This window comes from Felis catus, chromosome A1 (assembly GCF_018350175.1).
Source record: "Felis catus isolate Fca126 chromosome A1, F.catus_Fca126_mat1.0, whole genome shotgun sequence".
Taxonomy (NCBI): domain Eukaryota; kingdom Metazoa; phylum Chordata; class Mammalia; order Carnivora; family Felidae; genus Felis; species Felis catus.
In genome coordinates this window covers 142,815,440-142,830,087 of record NC_058368.1, presented here as the reverse complement: position 1 = coordinate 142,830,087, position 14,648 = coordinate 142,815,440, and the positions used below count along the sequence as shown (strand labels likewise).

The 14,648-nt window shown below is 40.8% G+C and overlaps 1 protein-coding gene across 3 annotated transcripts in view; it reads left to right on the top strand.

Moving 5' to 3' along the window:
• DMGDH (dimethylglycine dehydrogenase) overlaps window positions 1-14,648 on the top strand; it is a 69,277-nt gene that overhangs the window by 36,150 nt on the left and 18,479 nt on the right. For 2 of the 3 annotated variants that reach the window (XM_023257800.2, XM_023257803.2), the window contains exons 11-14: window positions 165-295; window positions 1,547-1,764; window positions 3,436-3,593; window positions 6,553-6,612. In XM_023257800.2, the coding sequence (XP_023113568.2) occupies window positions 165-295; window positions 1,547-1,764; window positions 3,436-3,593; window positions 6,553-6,612 (567 nt within the window). The remainder of the gene's footprint in view (window positions 1-164; window positions 296-1,546; window positions 1,765-3,435; window positions 3,594-6,552; window positions 6,613-14,648) is intronic. The other variant, XM_045062508.1, reaches the window with a different exon arrangement.

The window sequence follows — 14,648 nt, the reverse complement described above, 5'->3', positions numbered from 1 at the left end:
CCCAAAATTAATCTTGGGTTTAGGTTTAAAGATAGTTCACACGATTGATATAAATGATAAGATTCAGATACGTTTCACTGACACTTGTTTATTTCCATGTTGTGCTAAAAGGATATGTAAGATTTTAATTTTATATTGAGTTAATTTTAAATTCTTTTGTGTAGGTGGGTTTTACAAATATAAGTCACATGTTGACACCAAAAGGTCGAGTGTATGCTGAATTGACTGTTTCTCACCAAACTCCTGGGGAATTTCTACTAATAACTGGTTCTGGATCCGAGCTTCATGATCTTAGGTAAGTGCACAGCTAATAAGAAAATTTTATATGAATTATATATTGATCTAAACTTTCACTGAGCTTTTCTTTTGCCAATAGTTGAAAGTACAACATATTCTCAAACCGTATTCTTTCCAATAAACTTCGTGTCTTTTATAGGAAATTATTTGGAGTGAGGGACCCTGTCCCCACTCCTCCAAAAGGTAATTCATCCATAGGGTTTACTGGTTCTAATATTAACTCCTGATTATTAGGCATTATCAATGTGTCAGAACTCTTTTTAGACATTATCTCAGTTAATCCTCTTAATAGACATATCTTCAAGGTATATATTATTCCCATTTTCATGTGAGGAAACTGAAGTTTGGGTTAAAGTAACTTGCTTAAGCCAGTCCTTTTGATTCTGATGCCCACATTCAGTGCACTTCAGTGAGCTGCCTCCCTGGGTTATCTTCCTCCTTTGCCGTGCCTGTGCCCTCTGGCCCACAGCTAGATCTAAGTCTTTGAGCTGCCAAGTCAATCCTTCACATGAATCTTTAGGCTGTGATTTAGTCTACTATAAAATCTGTAGTTTTTAGTATTCCAAAAATATTTGGAACATTAATGTTTAATAAATGTCTTGCTCTGAGATCCTCACTCTGGCTGTAAAACGATGCCAATGATATCCACCAATCCAAGATGTATCTTAGTAGCTAGCTTTGTGTAAATCCAGATGATCATTTCATGTAGCTCCAGGGACTACTCAATAAACTATAAACAAACCCTAAGACTGGGTTCCAATAACTCATCAAGACTTAGAAATTGAAACCAGTCTTTAGAGTTTCTATCGTTTCCTTGTGATTGCCAAAGCAGTTAGGTGTCTGGTGGCAGGCACATTATTAACCTTTAGCAGCACAAATGTGCCTCCATGTATAGGTATTAGAGAAAATTTGGGTTTAAGTTAATTTTTGAAGATTGAATCATTAGTTTAAATGCAATAGGGCTGTCACTCTTTAAAAGAATTATATGGCAGAGCTTATTTAAATTGAAGGATCCTTCTGTACTGTGAAAAATTACCCCCCAAATTTATGAGTGGGTGGTTTAAAGAGAATCACTTGACATCTCTGGGACTCAGTTTCCTCAGCTTAATAAATTAGGTTATTATATGAAATGACACTCTGGGGACTTTCTGGTAATTCTAGACACAGAGCATGTCTTCAGAGAAATCATATGTTACCAACATGTGTTATTCAAGCAAGACTTAACACAATGTTTATGACTCAAATGCAGATGGATTGAAGAAGAGGCAGTCAATGGTGGATATGATGTTGAAATTAAAAACATAACCGATGAGCTTGGAGTTCTTGGGATTGCAGGGCCGCATGCAAGAAAGGTTCTTCAGAAACTGACCTCTGAAGATCTTAGTGATGATGTTTTCAAGTTTCTTCAGACCAAGTCTTTAATGGTTTCAAACATTCCTGTCACTGCTATTAGGATATCTTATACTGGTAAGAATTGGAAAACGATTCTCTAAAATTTAAGAGAAAGTCTCTGAAATTCAAAAGAAGCTGCCAGAAATGAACCTGTGCACATGCATGTGCATGCGCATGCTCACATACACACTGACTTTTGTCAGTATAACTTTGGAGGAATATTTGTCCTGTCCAACTCTTACAGTCTACTCACTCCTATGCTGGGAGAGTCATTTCCCAGATTTCCAGTTGTTGTTCCAATCTCATAGCTACTTACTACTGGGAAGGATGGATAAAAAAGTTGGAGGAGGATAGCTGTTAGAATAGTTGGAAGGGTTGACAGAGTATTCAGGTCAGCTGACTCTATCTAGGAACATTCAAGGTGGTCTCCCATAGATAGAATCTCTCCTAGAGACCATCTTAAATGTATCAGGCACCTGTCTTAAGGCATTACCACTAAGACTCTTTAAGTGCATTAGGGAAGTCTTCATGTAGCAGCTTCTCGACTTTCATTCTAGACTCTGAGTGCACTAGGGAATTCTTCATATAGCACCTAATCGTGCACATAGTAGGTATTTGAAATAGAGATGAATTAATGTTCTTCAGTTCCCCATTGGTGCTGTAGGCTCACTTCCAACTTTCTCTAGACCTCCGTGCTCTTTCATAGAAAGGATATTTGGTGCCCAGGCGTTCGTTCAATTACATGTTACTCATGTTCTGGTGGTGTCCTTGAAAAACACATCACCGGGGCGCCTGGGTGGCACAGTCGGTTAAGCGTCCGACTTCAGCCAGGTCACGATCTCGCGGTCTGTGAGTTCAAGCCCCACGTCAGGCTCTGGGCTGATGGCTCAGAGCCTGGAGCCTGTTTCCGATTCTGTGTCTCCCTCTCTCTCTGCCCCTCGCCCGTTCATGCTCTGTCTCTCTCTATCCCAAAAATAAATAAACGTTGAAAAAAAAATTAAAAAAAAAAAAAACACATCACCATCAGCCCTCAACATTGGGGAACAAGGAGAACGCATAAAGTATGAAGGCTGTTGCTCTTCTCTGGGCTTCTGCTGTACACTTTCTCCCTCCTTCTTTCACCTGACCTTGGCAAAATGGTAACCAGAATAAAGCATAAGCAGAATAAAAAATAAACAAGACTATTTGGGTTGGGTTTCATTTCATTTGGTTTTAGCCCACAGCTCTAACGATGAATAATATGACCAAATGGGGAAGAATATGGGGGAGCATTAGAGATAATGGTTATCCCACAAAAAAGACCATATGAATAATTGTCAGTTGCCTATATTTTTAAGACTTGTGATTTGGAAGCAAGGAGTTGGGGGTTGAGATTTCTAAACGTTGAACCCTTTGTAATGATAAACTAAGCCGTACTAATATGTAATTACTCACATAACATTATGAAGCTGAGGCAGGAGTCCAGATAAATTCCTATATTAACATCTTTCTGTGTCATGAGGAAAGGTGTCCCAGTTACCACTCTCTGGGAGATGGGGCATGAGTGCATCTGTGATATGGCAGGCTCCTTTGTGGGGAAAGGGGTGGGTATGGTAGTTGCAGCTTTTTTGTGAACTGGTCTTTTAAAACTCAGCAATGTCTGTATTGCATACGTGGAATCTCCATTTATTTTTGTTTCAGCTGATGCTCATTAGACCTGGTGATCACTGTTCTTACCCTAGTGTGGTACTTGTGGGTTTGTTTCAGGTGAGCTGGGTTGGGAGCTGTACCACAGACGAGAAGATTCTGTAGCCCTTTATGACATTATCATGAATGCAGGCCAGGAGGAGGGAATTGACAATTTCGGAACATACGCCATGAATGCCTTAAGACTGGAGAAAGCTTTCAGAGCCTGGGGGTCAGAGGTTTGAAATGCCAGCAACTTCATTAAAATTTCATTTACTGTATCTGATTTTTGTATGAGGGCTAATTTTAATTGCATTAACGTTGGCTCTGACTATACGAGAAACTATGTGTTATTAGATAACCCTACTTAATTAAGTGAAGATGTTTTTCTCCTCCATTTCTCAGTTGAAAGTTCAGTGGAATTATGGCACACTGTTTATTCTGCTTTAATTCCTCCTGCGTTTCAGAGAGCCCTGGACATCCATCTCTGTGTGGAGCTGTGTCTGCTTTAGTGGAGCCTGCTGACCCTACAGTATTTGAGGAGCACTTTTCAGATTCTTCCTCTTACTCTGTCGTGTTGCCCATCCCCATTTTCTTCTTATCGTGTAGCTTTTGGGGGAAATAGCAAGAAAAAGTGTCTTTCTGCGGAGCAGGGTTGGTGGTCTAGGATGTGTTGGTCCAGCCTACTTGCACCATTGATAACAGGAACTAAGGGTTTCTGACCAAGTTACACACCATTTTCATGTGCATGATTTATTTTACCTTCTCAACTCTTCCTGAAGATGGTATTATTGGTGGGTGCCTGGGTGGCAGAGTCGGTTAAGCGTCCGACTTCAGCTCAGGTCATGATCTCCCAGTTGGTGGGTTTGAGCCCCAAGTCGGGCTCTGAGCTGACAGCTCAGAGCCTGGAGCCTGCTTCGGATTCTGTATCTCCTTCTCTCTCTGTTCCTCCCCTGCTCATGCTCGCTCGCTCTCTCTCTCTCTCTCTCTCTCTCTCTCTCAAAAATAAATAAAGATTAAAAAAAACTAAAAAAAAAAACAAGATGGTATTATTGGTGATTTTTGGGCAAGGAGTTCGGAGTTGGAGGCTATCTAAATCATCCCAATTCTATATATAATCACACTAAGAAACAGTAAATAACTTGGTCCAGATAACACGAACGTGGCCAAACTATAGTTTAAACTGTGTTCTGTTTTATCTCCAGTGACAGGCTATCTGTGGATACCTAATTTTTTTCATATTCCTACTTGTTTCCTTAGAAGTTGGTTCCTTGAGGTTTGAGGCCTGAGCAGTGACATAAAGGATAGTAGTAACAGATATACTTCAGGGTGGGGTTTCTTGGGTTTGAATTTATCTCCATCACATATTAGCTATATGGACTTAACCTTCCAGAGCCTCTGTTTACTATTCTAAAAAACTGAAGATAATTTTTATCCTACGGAGTTACTGTAGATATTAGATAAAGTGCCTAGCATGTGATAGAATGAATTTAATTGGAGGGAAAAGTGGGTTTGAAAGCGGGGGCCCTTGGGACATTTAGACGGTGAGCAGAAATGTGGGAGAAACAAGGTGGAGAGGCAGTGCCCTGGAGTCACTGAAAGAACAAAGGCTCTGGGGCAAGTTACCGGGGTTTTATTTTGCAGGGGAGGCGCTCTCCAGGGGGATTCTCAGCCTTAACCTGGGGCCTTCGATGAGGCCAATGCAGGGAGAGAAATAGAGGACAGCTCTGTCCCCAAACTCCTCAGGGAATGAACTGCTGATGCAGCCTTTGGGAGTTAGCCATTTCTCCACACTCCTGCGTTTCATTTTCTCGAGCTTGCTCCCCTGGGCCCTCCCCTCCCTTAGCGTTTCTTCCTCCCACATCCCTCTGATTTCCCAGCAGTGCCAGCACGCCCTCTAGTGGCGTTACAGCAATCTTCTGTGCTGTGTTTTATTTTCTTCCTGGAGAAAATCTGAAAATACAGTAGATAAAAAAATCAGTTTACATTTGCTCAGATTGATTAGGAAATGTGAGACCAAATTTTAGAGCATATAAAACAAGTTTATAAATTATATGAGTTCTGTGTTGTCTTTTAAAAAGTTTGGCTACTTTTTATGGAGTTTAGACCAGTTCTCTTAGCACAAAAGGGAACAATAATAACAAAACAAAAACTATCAACTGCAGGTCTAGTCTCAAATAGAGGCTTTAGCTTAAAGTATATTGTAGTTACTCAACCTTATATGAAAAGATTTGAGATGCGATCTCCGGTTTCCTTTTCTCTTTCCTGAACTCTGTCGAAGCCAATTTCCTACCATCTGCTTTCTCATCTACTTGTCCTGATTTCTGGCCAATTGTAAGATAAGTAAATTACTTAATAATTTTTCAAACCTAACTATGTAAAATTATTATATAAAAACACAGTAAAGTCTTATTTCAGGGAGGAATAGCATGTTATTTTATCCCTCCAATATTTATTATCAGTAAAAGAGGGGCGCCTGGGTGGCTCAGTCGGTTAACCAGCCGACTTCGGCCCAGATCATGATCTCGCGGTCCGTGAGTTCGAGCCCCGTGTTGGGCTCTGTGCTGACGGCTCAGAGCCTGGAGCCTGTTTCAGATTCTGTGTCTTACTCTCTCTGTGACCCTCCCCCATTCATGCTCTGTCTCTCTCTGTCTCAAAAATAAATAAACGTTAAAAAAAATTATTATCAGTAAAAGAGCTATGGAAACAAACTGAATTTTAGTGCTATTCAAATAGTATTTGCTGACAGGCTACATTTAAATTTCAGAGTAAAAAAATTACTTTTGGGGACCAGTCTGTAATTTTCCTATCAGAATCTATTTTCACAATCCAAAAGTGTTATCTTCCCTAAGAAAATAATATATGAAGGTGATGTTACTGAAATGATTTTCACTCGTCTAAGATTTAAAATGTGTGTTTCCAGGGGCATCTAGGTGGCTCAGTCAGTAGATCATGTGACTCTGGATCTTGGGGTTGTGAGTTCAAGCCCTGTGTTGAGGATAGAGATTACTTGAAAATAAAATCTTTAGGGGCATCTGGATGGTCCCGTTGGTTATGTGTCCAACTCTTGATCTCAGCTCAGGTCTTGATCTCAGGGTTGTGAATTAAAGGCCTGTGTTGGGCTCCATTCTGGGTGTGGAGCCTGCTTAAAAAAAAAAAAAAAAAAGCTTTTTAAAAAACTGTGTGCTTCCCTTCTAGATGAACTGTGATACAAATCCCTTGGAAGCTGGACTGGACTATTTTATAAAGCTAAATAAGGTATGTTTATACTCCGAAGGGTACTTGAAGTACATCTTAAAATTATGATGCTGTTTCGTGACAGAGCTATGCTTTAAAATTTAACCAAGTGTGATTATAGGACAAATGAGTTGAACATAAATACTAAGCATTGCTCATATGCTTTGTATTAAGCTTTTGTCAAAATTAGGTATCAGTTCAAGCCATTGCAGTATGCTCATAGATGTAAGATAGCAGAATCCAGCAACTTCAAAGACTGAAGCTAAATTCCGGGATAAAAATTAGTAAGGATAAGATGTCAGTAGGCATTCTTGCAAATCCTGGTGATTTGTGAAGTCACACGTTAGCTAATCACACATAGAGCATTAATTGACTCTCCCTGGGTGCTCACAGTGTAAAGCAGCCATGCCAGCAGATCTTCCCATCTGCTTATTAAGCACTTTCATGTGTAACTGCGACATCTGAGTGTAAGCAAATGACACATTTCAAGTGTTTAGCATAAAATGAGTATTTACTGAGAAGCCAATACAGGTATGATAACTGAAATTCACATTCCAAAGGGAACCCCTGCATTAGGAGCTCTCACCTCAGACAGATAGCATCAGCATCATTTGGGAGCTTGTTAGAAATGCAAATTCTCAGATCCCACCCCAGATCTGCTAAGACAGAGTCTCTGGGGCTCAGGCCAAGAAACCTGTGTTTCAACAAGCTGCAGGGGAGTCTGATGCATCTAAATTTGAGAAGCACCAACCTACATAGTTATTGTGGAAACGTGTCTTACGAAGCCAATTTCTTACAGCCTCTTTCGTCTGTACAAGTCCTGCAACTATACATGAAGTGATCCCTGTGTTATGGACTGAATGATTGTGTTTCTCTAAAACGTACATGTGTTAGCCCTAACCCCCATGTGATGATATTTGGAGGTGGGGCCTCTGGGGAGTAATCAGATGATGAGGGTGGGGTCTCCACGATGGAATTAGTGTTCTTTTGAGAAACAGGAAGACACCAGAGCTCGCTTTCTGGCCTCATCTTGAGGCTATGGTGAGAAGGCGGCTGTCTGTGAGCCAGGAAGAGGACACTCACAGGGGAGCTTAATAGGCCAGCACCTTGATCTTGGACTTACCGGCCTCCACAACTGTGAGAAATAATTTCTTGTTGTTAAAGTCACCTAGTTTGTGATATTTTGTTCCAGCAGCCCAAGCTGACTCAAATACCCACCGGGTGGTGTTTTAGTTACCGTAAAAGAACCTAACGGAGATGCAGTCAGTGGTAATATTGAAGGATAGGACAGCAGCTGCTGCTGTGTAGGATACTTGTTAGAATTTCAAAAATAAATTGTCCTGTTTAGGTGCTAGTCAGCTAAAGTAAAGGCCGTTTTCCCATTCTATGGAAATATGTGAACATATGCATATGAATCAGGCTAAGAAAACTTTTTAAATGCCCCTGCATCAAGTTCCCAAATTCTAAGCTGAGATATTAACATAAACATGTATATTTATAGTATTAGATTTTAGGAAAAAGAGCCTCCTTAAGGGTTTTAAAGGGAATATCTTTCTGTGCGTTTTCCCTATGACTTTTATTTTTATGATGTACCATCTGCCTCCAGACCAGAGAAAGCAGGTGCTTAGAATTTGGGCAGACCCTTACAGCAGATTGCTCCTTCTGATAACAGAAGTCTTCGTTTAGTTGTTTAAAATAAGGATAAAAATGGCCTGACTCTTCAAAGCACTAAAGTTCTGTTGTTGGTCACCAATAGATAAATAGGTAACTGACTCTCTTGCTTCACAGTGTTTGGGTATTATTGTTTGGGGATAAGGCAGAGATAAATGAGCTCTTCGTGCTGAAATTGGGTCTTTGGAACTCTCTTTATGATTATAAGCAGGTGTGGATTGTGTATTTATTAGTTCCTTTAAATTAGTTCAATAACCCAAGCTGAGCTCAGAATTAAGTTGTTTAACAGATGATGATTTTGATTTATGGTACGTTTTTTATGATTTCTGAATTACTGGTTTTCATTCTGGTGTCACAGAGTTAATTTCTAGTGATTACGTTGGCTGACGTGCGGTGTAGCACCAGGACCTGGACCTAACTGAGCTAGTCTTTTTCAATTATGTTGACTTGGGTGGTTCATGGGTGTCACTGTGATGCCAGCTAATCTCCAAGACTGGGGAATAGGTTGGATCAACTTTGTTCAGATTCTGTATGGTGGTTTCACAACTTTATCTTTGTTTTGTAGCAGTCTATAAAATGAAACAGGTTTCTGAAAAACTAATTAACATTACAAACTAAATGATGTAATTTGATACTTTACGTTCTATGCCTAAAAATAAAAATGTTGCCCAATCTGGTTTCATACTACATTTTAAAGAATATGTAATGCCAGTTCATACTGCGTTGGAAAGTTGACAGTCTATGAGAACTGAAGCAGCAGTTAAGACAGAGGAATATTTTTTTATTCCATAAATACACCAATGAAAACAAAATTAAAAAAAATCCTGGGCATTTCACAATTGTTTAAAATCCTTTTCTTTCTCTGGCACCTGGGTGGCTCAGTCAGTTAAGTGTCCAACTTTGGCTCAGGTCATGATCTCATGGTTCATGAGTTCAAGCCCCATGTCGGGCTCTGTGCTGACAGCTGGGAGCCTGGAGCCTGCTTCGGATTCTGTGTCTCCCTCTCTCTCTGCCCCTGGCCCCACTCACGTTCTGTCTCTCTCTTTCAAAAAAGAAATAAACATTTAAAAAAATTGTTTTTTAATAAAAATAAAATCCTTCTCTTTCTTTCTCTTTGAAGCAAGCATGTAGAATTCTCCGCTTGGCCCTTGAGTGTTTACACAACAATTGTATAAGCCATAATATTAAAAAATTGTATAGGACATAGGCTGTGTTGGACCTAGGAGGCCCCTGAAGGTGGCTCAGTACCCCTTCCTCATTTATGGGTGAGGAAACTGAAGCAAGGAAAGGTGTAGTGACCTCTGACCTCACCACAGTGCTCTCTCACCCACCACTTTCCCCAACAAAGTCCTTTCTCCTCATGGGCTTTTCAACCTTGAATAACTGCCCAGGAATGTTTTTCTGGCAACATATCCTAAAATATGCATGGACTATGTTTTATTAATTGATGCCTCCCACAGTCATGTTTTTGTTGTAACTGGTTTTGCGTTTTATGTTAGGATCAGAATAGCTGATTTAACCACATTAAGGAGGAAAACGGGTGTCTGAGGAGATGGGCCATCAGGCCTCTTTGGAGAGAACTGCGTTGTCGTCAAAACCAGTGTAAAAGTAGGGAAAAGAAAAATGGAGTATTGAAGAAATCTTAGATGGCAAAGGAAGATAGTGCATGCTGCTTGCTTTCCTTACTTCTGAGAGTTGTTTGAGCTGCAGCCTTCCCATGGCATTGGCTGATGTTGATGAGGTTTTGGGGTGATGCTGGCGGGGGTCCGGAGCCGACAACCAAGAAAGAATTCTTGAAGACGTCTTTGGTGCAAAAAGGTGATTTTATTAAAGCATGGGGACAGGACCCATGGGCAGGAAGAGCTACGCTGGGGTTGTGAAGAATACCTGGTTTTATACTATGGAGTTGGGGAGGTAAAGTCAAAAGGGAGGCCTCCCAAGGGACTTTGATCTGTTAAAGAGGGCTCCTAAGATACCTGAGGCCTTGCTATTGTCAAGCGAAGGCTGTTTTCCCTCTAGTAAGGCATTTACATTAGGACACTAGGGGGTTCCTGGAGAAATGTCATATTCTGTATTTGCCTCAAGTATTTGTCAATGGCCTGCAGGTTATAAGGAAATTTAATTTTACCTTCTTGCCTTTGTTCCCCATATCACTATGGAGGGGTGATATTGGGGTTCCAGGAAACAGTCTACAGGCTTCTGGAGGTTGGCCTATTGATACAATTGCCTTTTTCTTCTAATTTACTAAGATATTTGTGCATTGATGGAGACCCATGTTCTGCATGACTGATCTCTATCAATCGGCCATTTGTTTTCTTTCCTTTGTCCTTGGGCAGCCAGAAGTGCCTGAGGAATATCACACACATCCCATTTGGTGGTGGTGGTGGGGTGTGTGTGTGTGTGTGTGTGTGTGTGTGTGTGTGCATGCGCACACTAGCTTGCACTTTGTCGTCAGCCCGCCCCACTCTCCCGCATCAATGTGAAGTAGTTGTGCACAGGCTCAGTCTCCTTCTGAGTCAACATTGAGTAAGTACCATTCATTAAATACCGTGCTAGGACACAGGTCTAACAGTTAACGACATAACTCCTGATGGCTCTCCTATCTCATGACGTTTGAAGCAAATGGCATTTCAGGAACTGAAACTGTAGGAAACATTCTTAATACTCTGAAAATATCGATCCAGGAGGATCGGCTAGCAGTACACAACAGTGCCATCTTGTGGACAGTGAGCATAGAGCCTGGAAAGGAAGCGTTAACCAGAAGCGTAATACAAGTAGAAATAATTAAATTATTTCTTTAAAATCTCAACTAAAATCCCTTTACCCGCCAAAAAGTTACATCATTGCTATTAGTGGTATTATAATTTCAATAGAAGCTACTTTTTGGGAAAAATTAGTGGTTCTGGCTTTTGGTTTTTTGTTTTAGAAATAAAATGCATTAGTCAAGAGCAAAAGGAAAATCAGCTGCCTTAGAATGGAATCATAAGTATTGGAATTTTCCTCCTGGAAATACTGAGTCTGTGTCCATTTAGAGACAACTTCTGCCAAGATTCAGAGACTGAAGTAACAATGTAACATGTTGAAGCAGCTTAGGAGATTTTTTTCTTTTTGATATTTATTTTTGAAAGAGACAGAGTTCAAGTGGGGGAGGGGCAGAGAGAGAGGGAGACACAGAATCCGAAGCAGGCTCCAGGCTCCCAGCTGTCAGCACAGAGCCCAACGGGGGGCCCGAACCCACAAACTGTGAGATCATGACCTGAGCCGAAGTCGAATGATTAACCAACTGAGCCACCCAGGTGCCCCAATAATTTTTTAAAGATCCTTCCCACTCCCAATTTCTTCCTTGGCTTCTCTTTTCCTGTCCTAGGCTTCTAACCAGTAGAGACAGAATAAGGTGATAATAACCACAAGTGAGAAGACAATGTTGATAGGAAATACAGAGTCTGTCTTTGCAGAAAAATTATTTAAGGCGTAACTAGTAAGTAAAACAACACAAAAACAAAGAGGCAAAGCACCACCAGGCTTACTACATTCTAAGTATTCAATAAATGTTAGCATTATTAAAATACCAGAATGGAAATAAATAATTACTCACAGACAAGTCAGAAAGGAGTTTCTAATATGTTATAGTGGTATAAGTATCCAACTCTGGGGAAATTTTAGGTAAATGGTAATAGGCATTGAGGCAGAAAATTTTCAGTGACTCTCAGTCTTGGCGTACATTAGAATCATCTGGAGTATAATTCTTTTAAATCATGAAATGATTAAAAAATTTCTGAGGTTCATGCTGCAACCCACGTCAATTTAAAAAGAGCCTCTGGGGGCGTCTGGGTGGCTCAGTCGGTTGGGCGTCCGACTTCTCAGGTCATGATCTCTCAGTCCGTGAGTTCGAGCCCCGCATCGGGCTCTGTGCTGACAGCTCAGAGCCTGGAGCCCGTTTCAGATTCTGTGTCTTCCTCTCTCTCTGCCCCTCCCCTGCTCATGCTCTGCCTCTCTCTGTCTCAAAAATAAATAAAAACATTTAAAAAATAAAATAAAAAGAACCTCTGAGGGTAGGAACTCAGGCATCAATTTTGTTTTGTTTTGTTTTAATTCTCCAGGTGATTCCAAAACAGATGGAGAGGGATAGTGCTAGACCAACGCTTTTCAACTGGCTGTACATCACTAACTTGGAGAACTTTTTAAAGATTGCCCTACCCTCAGTGGTTCTCAGCTGTGGTTCACAGACTGGTAGCATCAGTGTTAGCTAGGGATTGGTTAGAATTGCCAGGTGTTGAGTACCATCCCCGAATCGGAAACTCTGGGGATGGGCTCAGTGATCTGCTTTAACAAGCCCTCCAGGTGATTCTGATGCTCCCTCAAGTTTAAGAATACTGCCTGGAAACCAGTTGGATTAGCTCTGCAGGGAGGGTTTGGGTTTCTTGGTTTTGTTACGCAATGAAGATTGAGACCCACTCTCTGAGTTCTTTACCTTTATGCCTGTGTGGTCCTATAAATAAACAGAACTTAAAACAAGTGGTTTGGTTAAAGGAGGGTGCTATGGAATTGGTAGTGAATTGCAAGTAAGTAAATCTGTCACCTACTCTGGCTAGGCTACAGTTAATACATTCTGTCCCAAATTTCTCTCTCTGTCTCTCTCTCTGTCTCTCTCTCTCTGTCTCTTTGGAATTGGACAGTAAGTGAATGTTTTTTTAAAGTCATCAAATTTAAGTGTGTGTCCTTGGGAAAGCCACTTAGTTTCATTTTGCACCCGAGACTGCTAGTCTATAAAATGAGGGCTCCTTACATGTCTAAAACCCTAAGAAATACCACCTAGCGGAGTAATTGAGGACGTTGTTAACAGTTATCCATATGAGCCACATAATTGTAACACTTTAATTAAGCCATCCTTATTCCCTTACCCATTTCCATTGCTAAATGATAAAGGAAAAATGAAAGAAAAGAAGTAAAACCTAGGCTGAGATAGAGTTTATCATGCCTAAAACATTTATCAGAGCATATTAAGCTACCAGCTATTGAATCAGTATCCTCATATGTATCCAATTTCTGTTAGGAAACAATGTTCTATTTCCACCCTAAAAGTGTAAGTGTGCTGTTTAGATGCCTGCTTTAAAATTTAGAAGTCTCTGGAAACTCAGGACTAGGAATAAGTTGAAATAATTCTTTAGATTGCTTTTATTATATTTTTATTTTAACAGCTTAACTAAACACGTAATAAATGGACATATTGAAAGTGCACCATTGGCTAAAGTTTTAAAAAATATTTATTAATGTTTATTTTTATTTTTGAGAGAGAGAGACACACACACAGACAGGGGCAAGTGGGGGAGGGACTGAGAGAGAGGGAGACACAGAATCCAAAGCAGGCTCAGGCTCTGAGCTGTCAGCACAGAGCCTGACGTGGGGCTTGAACTCACAAACCGCAAGATCATGACCTGAGCCAAAGTCGGACGCTTAACCTACTGAGCCACCTAAGGGCCCCAGGTTTTTTTTGTTGTTGTTGTTTATTTATTTTGAGAGAGAGGGAGGGCATGAACACATGCACCTGGGGCAGGGGCAGAGAAGTGGGGGGGGAGAGAGAATCCCAAGCAGGCTCTGCACTGTCATTGTGAAGCTGGACACTGGGCTTGAACCCACAAACTGTGAGGTCATGCCCTGAGCCAAAATCAAGACCAATCAAGTGGGTCCCTTAACCCACTGAGCCACCCAAGCGCCCCACCATTTGCTAAGTATTAATGCACGTATACACTTGTGACACTGTGACCACAATTGAGGATGGTAAGCCTATCCCTCTTCCCAGAAATTTGTTCAGGCCTTTTTGTATTTCCTAGTTCCCAACCCTCCCTATACCCTCACCTACTTCCCAAGGAACTTTTTTTTTTTTTTTTAATTTTTTTTTTCAACGTTTATTTATTTTTGGGACAGAGAGAGACAGAGCATGAATGGGGGAGGGGCAGAGAAAGAGGGAGACACAGAATCAGAAACAGGCTCCAGGCTCTGAGCCATCAGCCCAGAGCCCGACGCGGGGCTCGAACTCACGGACCGCGAGATCGTGACCTGGCTGAAGTCGGACGCTTAACCGACTGCGCCACCCAAGCGCCCCGGAACTTTTTGTCACTATAGACAATTTTGCATTTTCTAGGGTCTTCTATAAATGGAATCCTATAATATATTCATAATATATTTTGTTTTGGTTTTGTTTCTTTCACTAAGCATAATTATTTTGAGACTCATCTGTGGTATTATATGTATTAATAAGTCGTTCCTTTTAATTCTAAGTAAAGGATTCCATTGTATGTATATAGCACAGTTTGTTTATATACTCAATGAACTTTGGGGTTGTTTCTAGTTTAGGACATTTCTCTTGGGTAAATAGGAGTGGAATG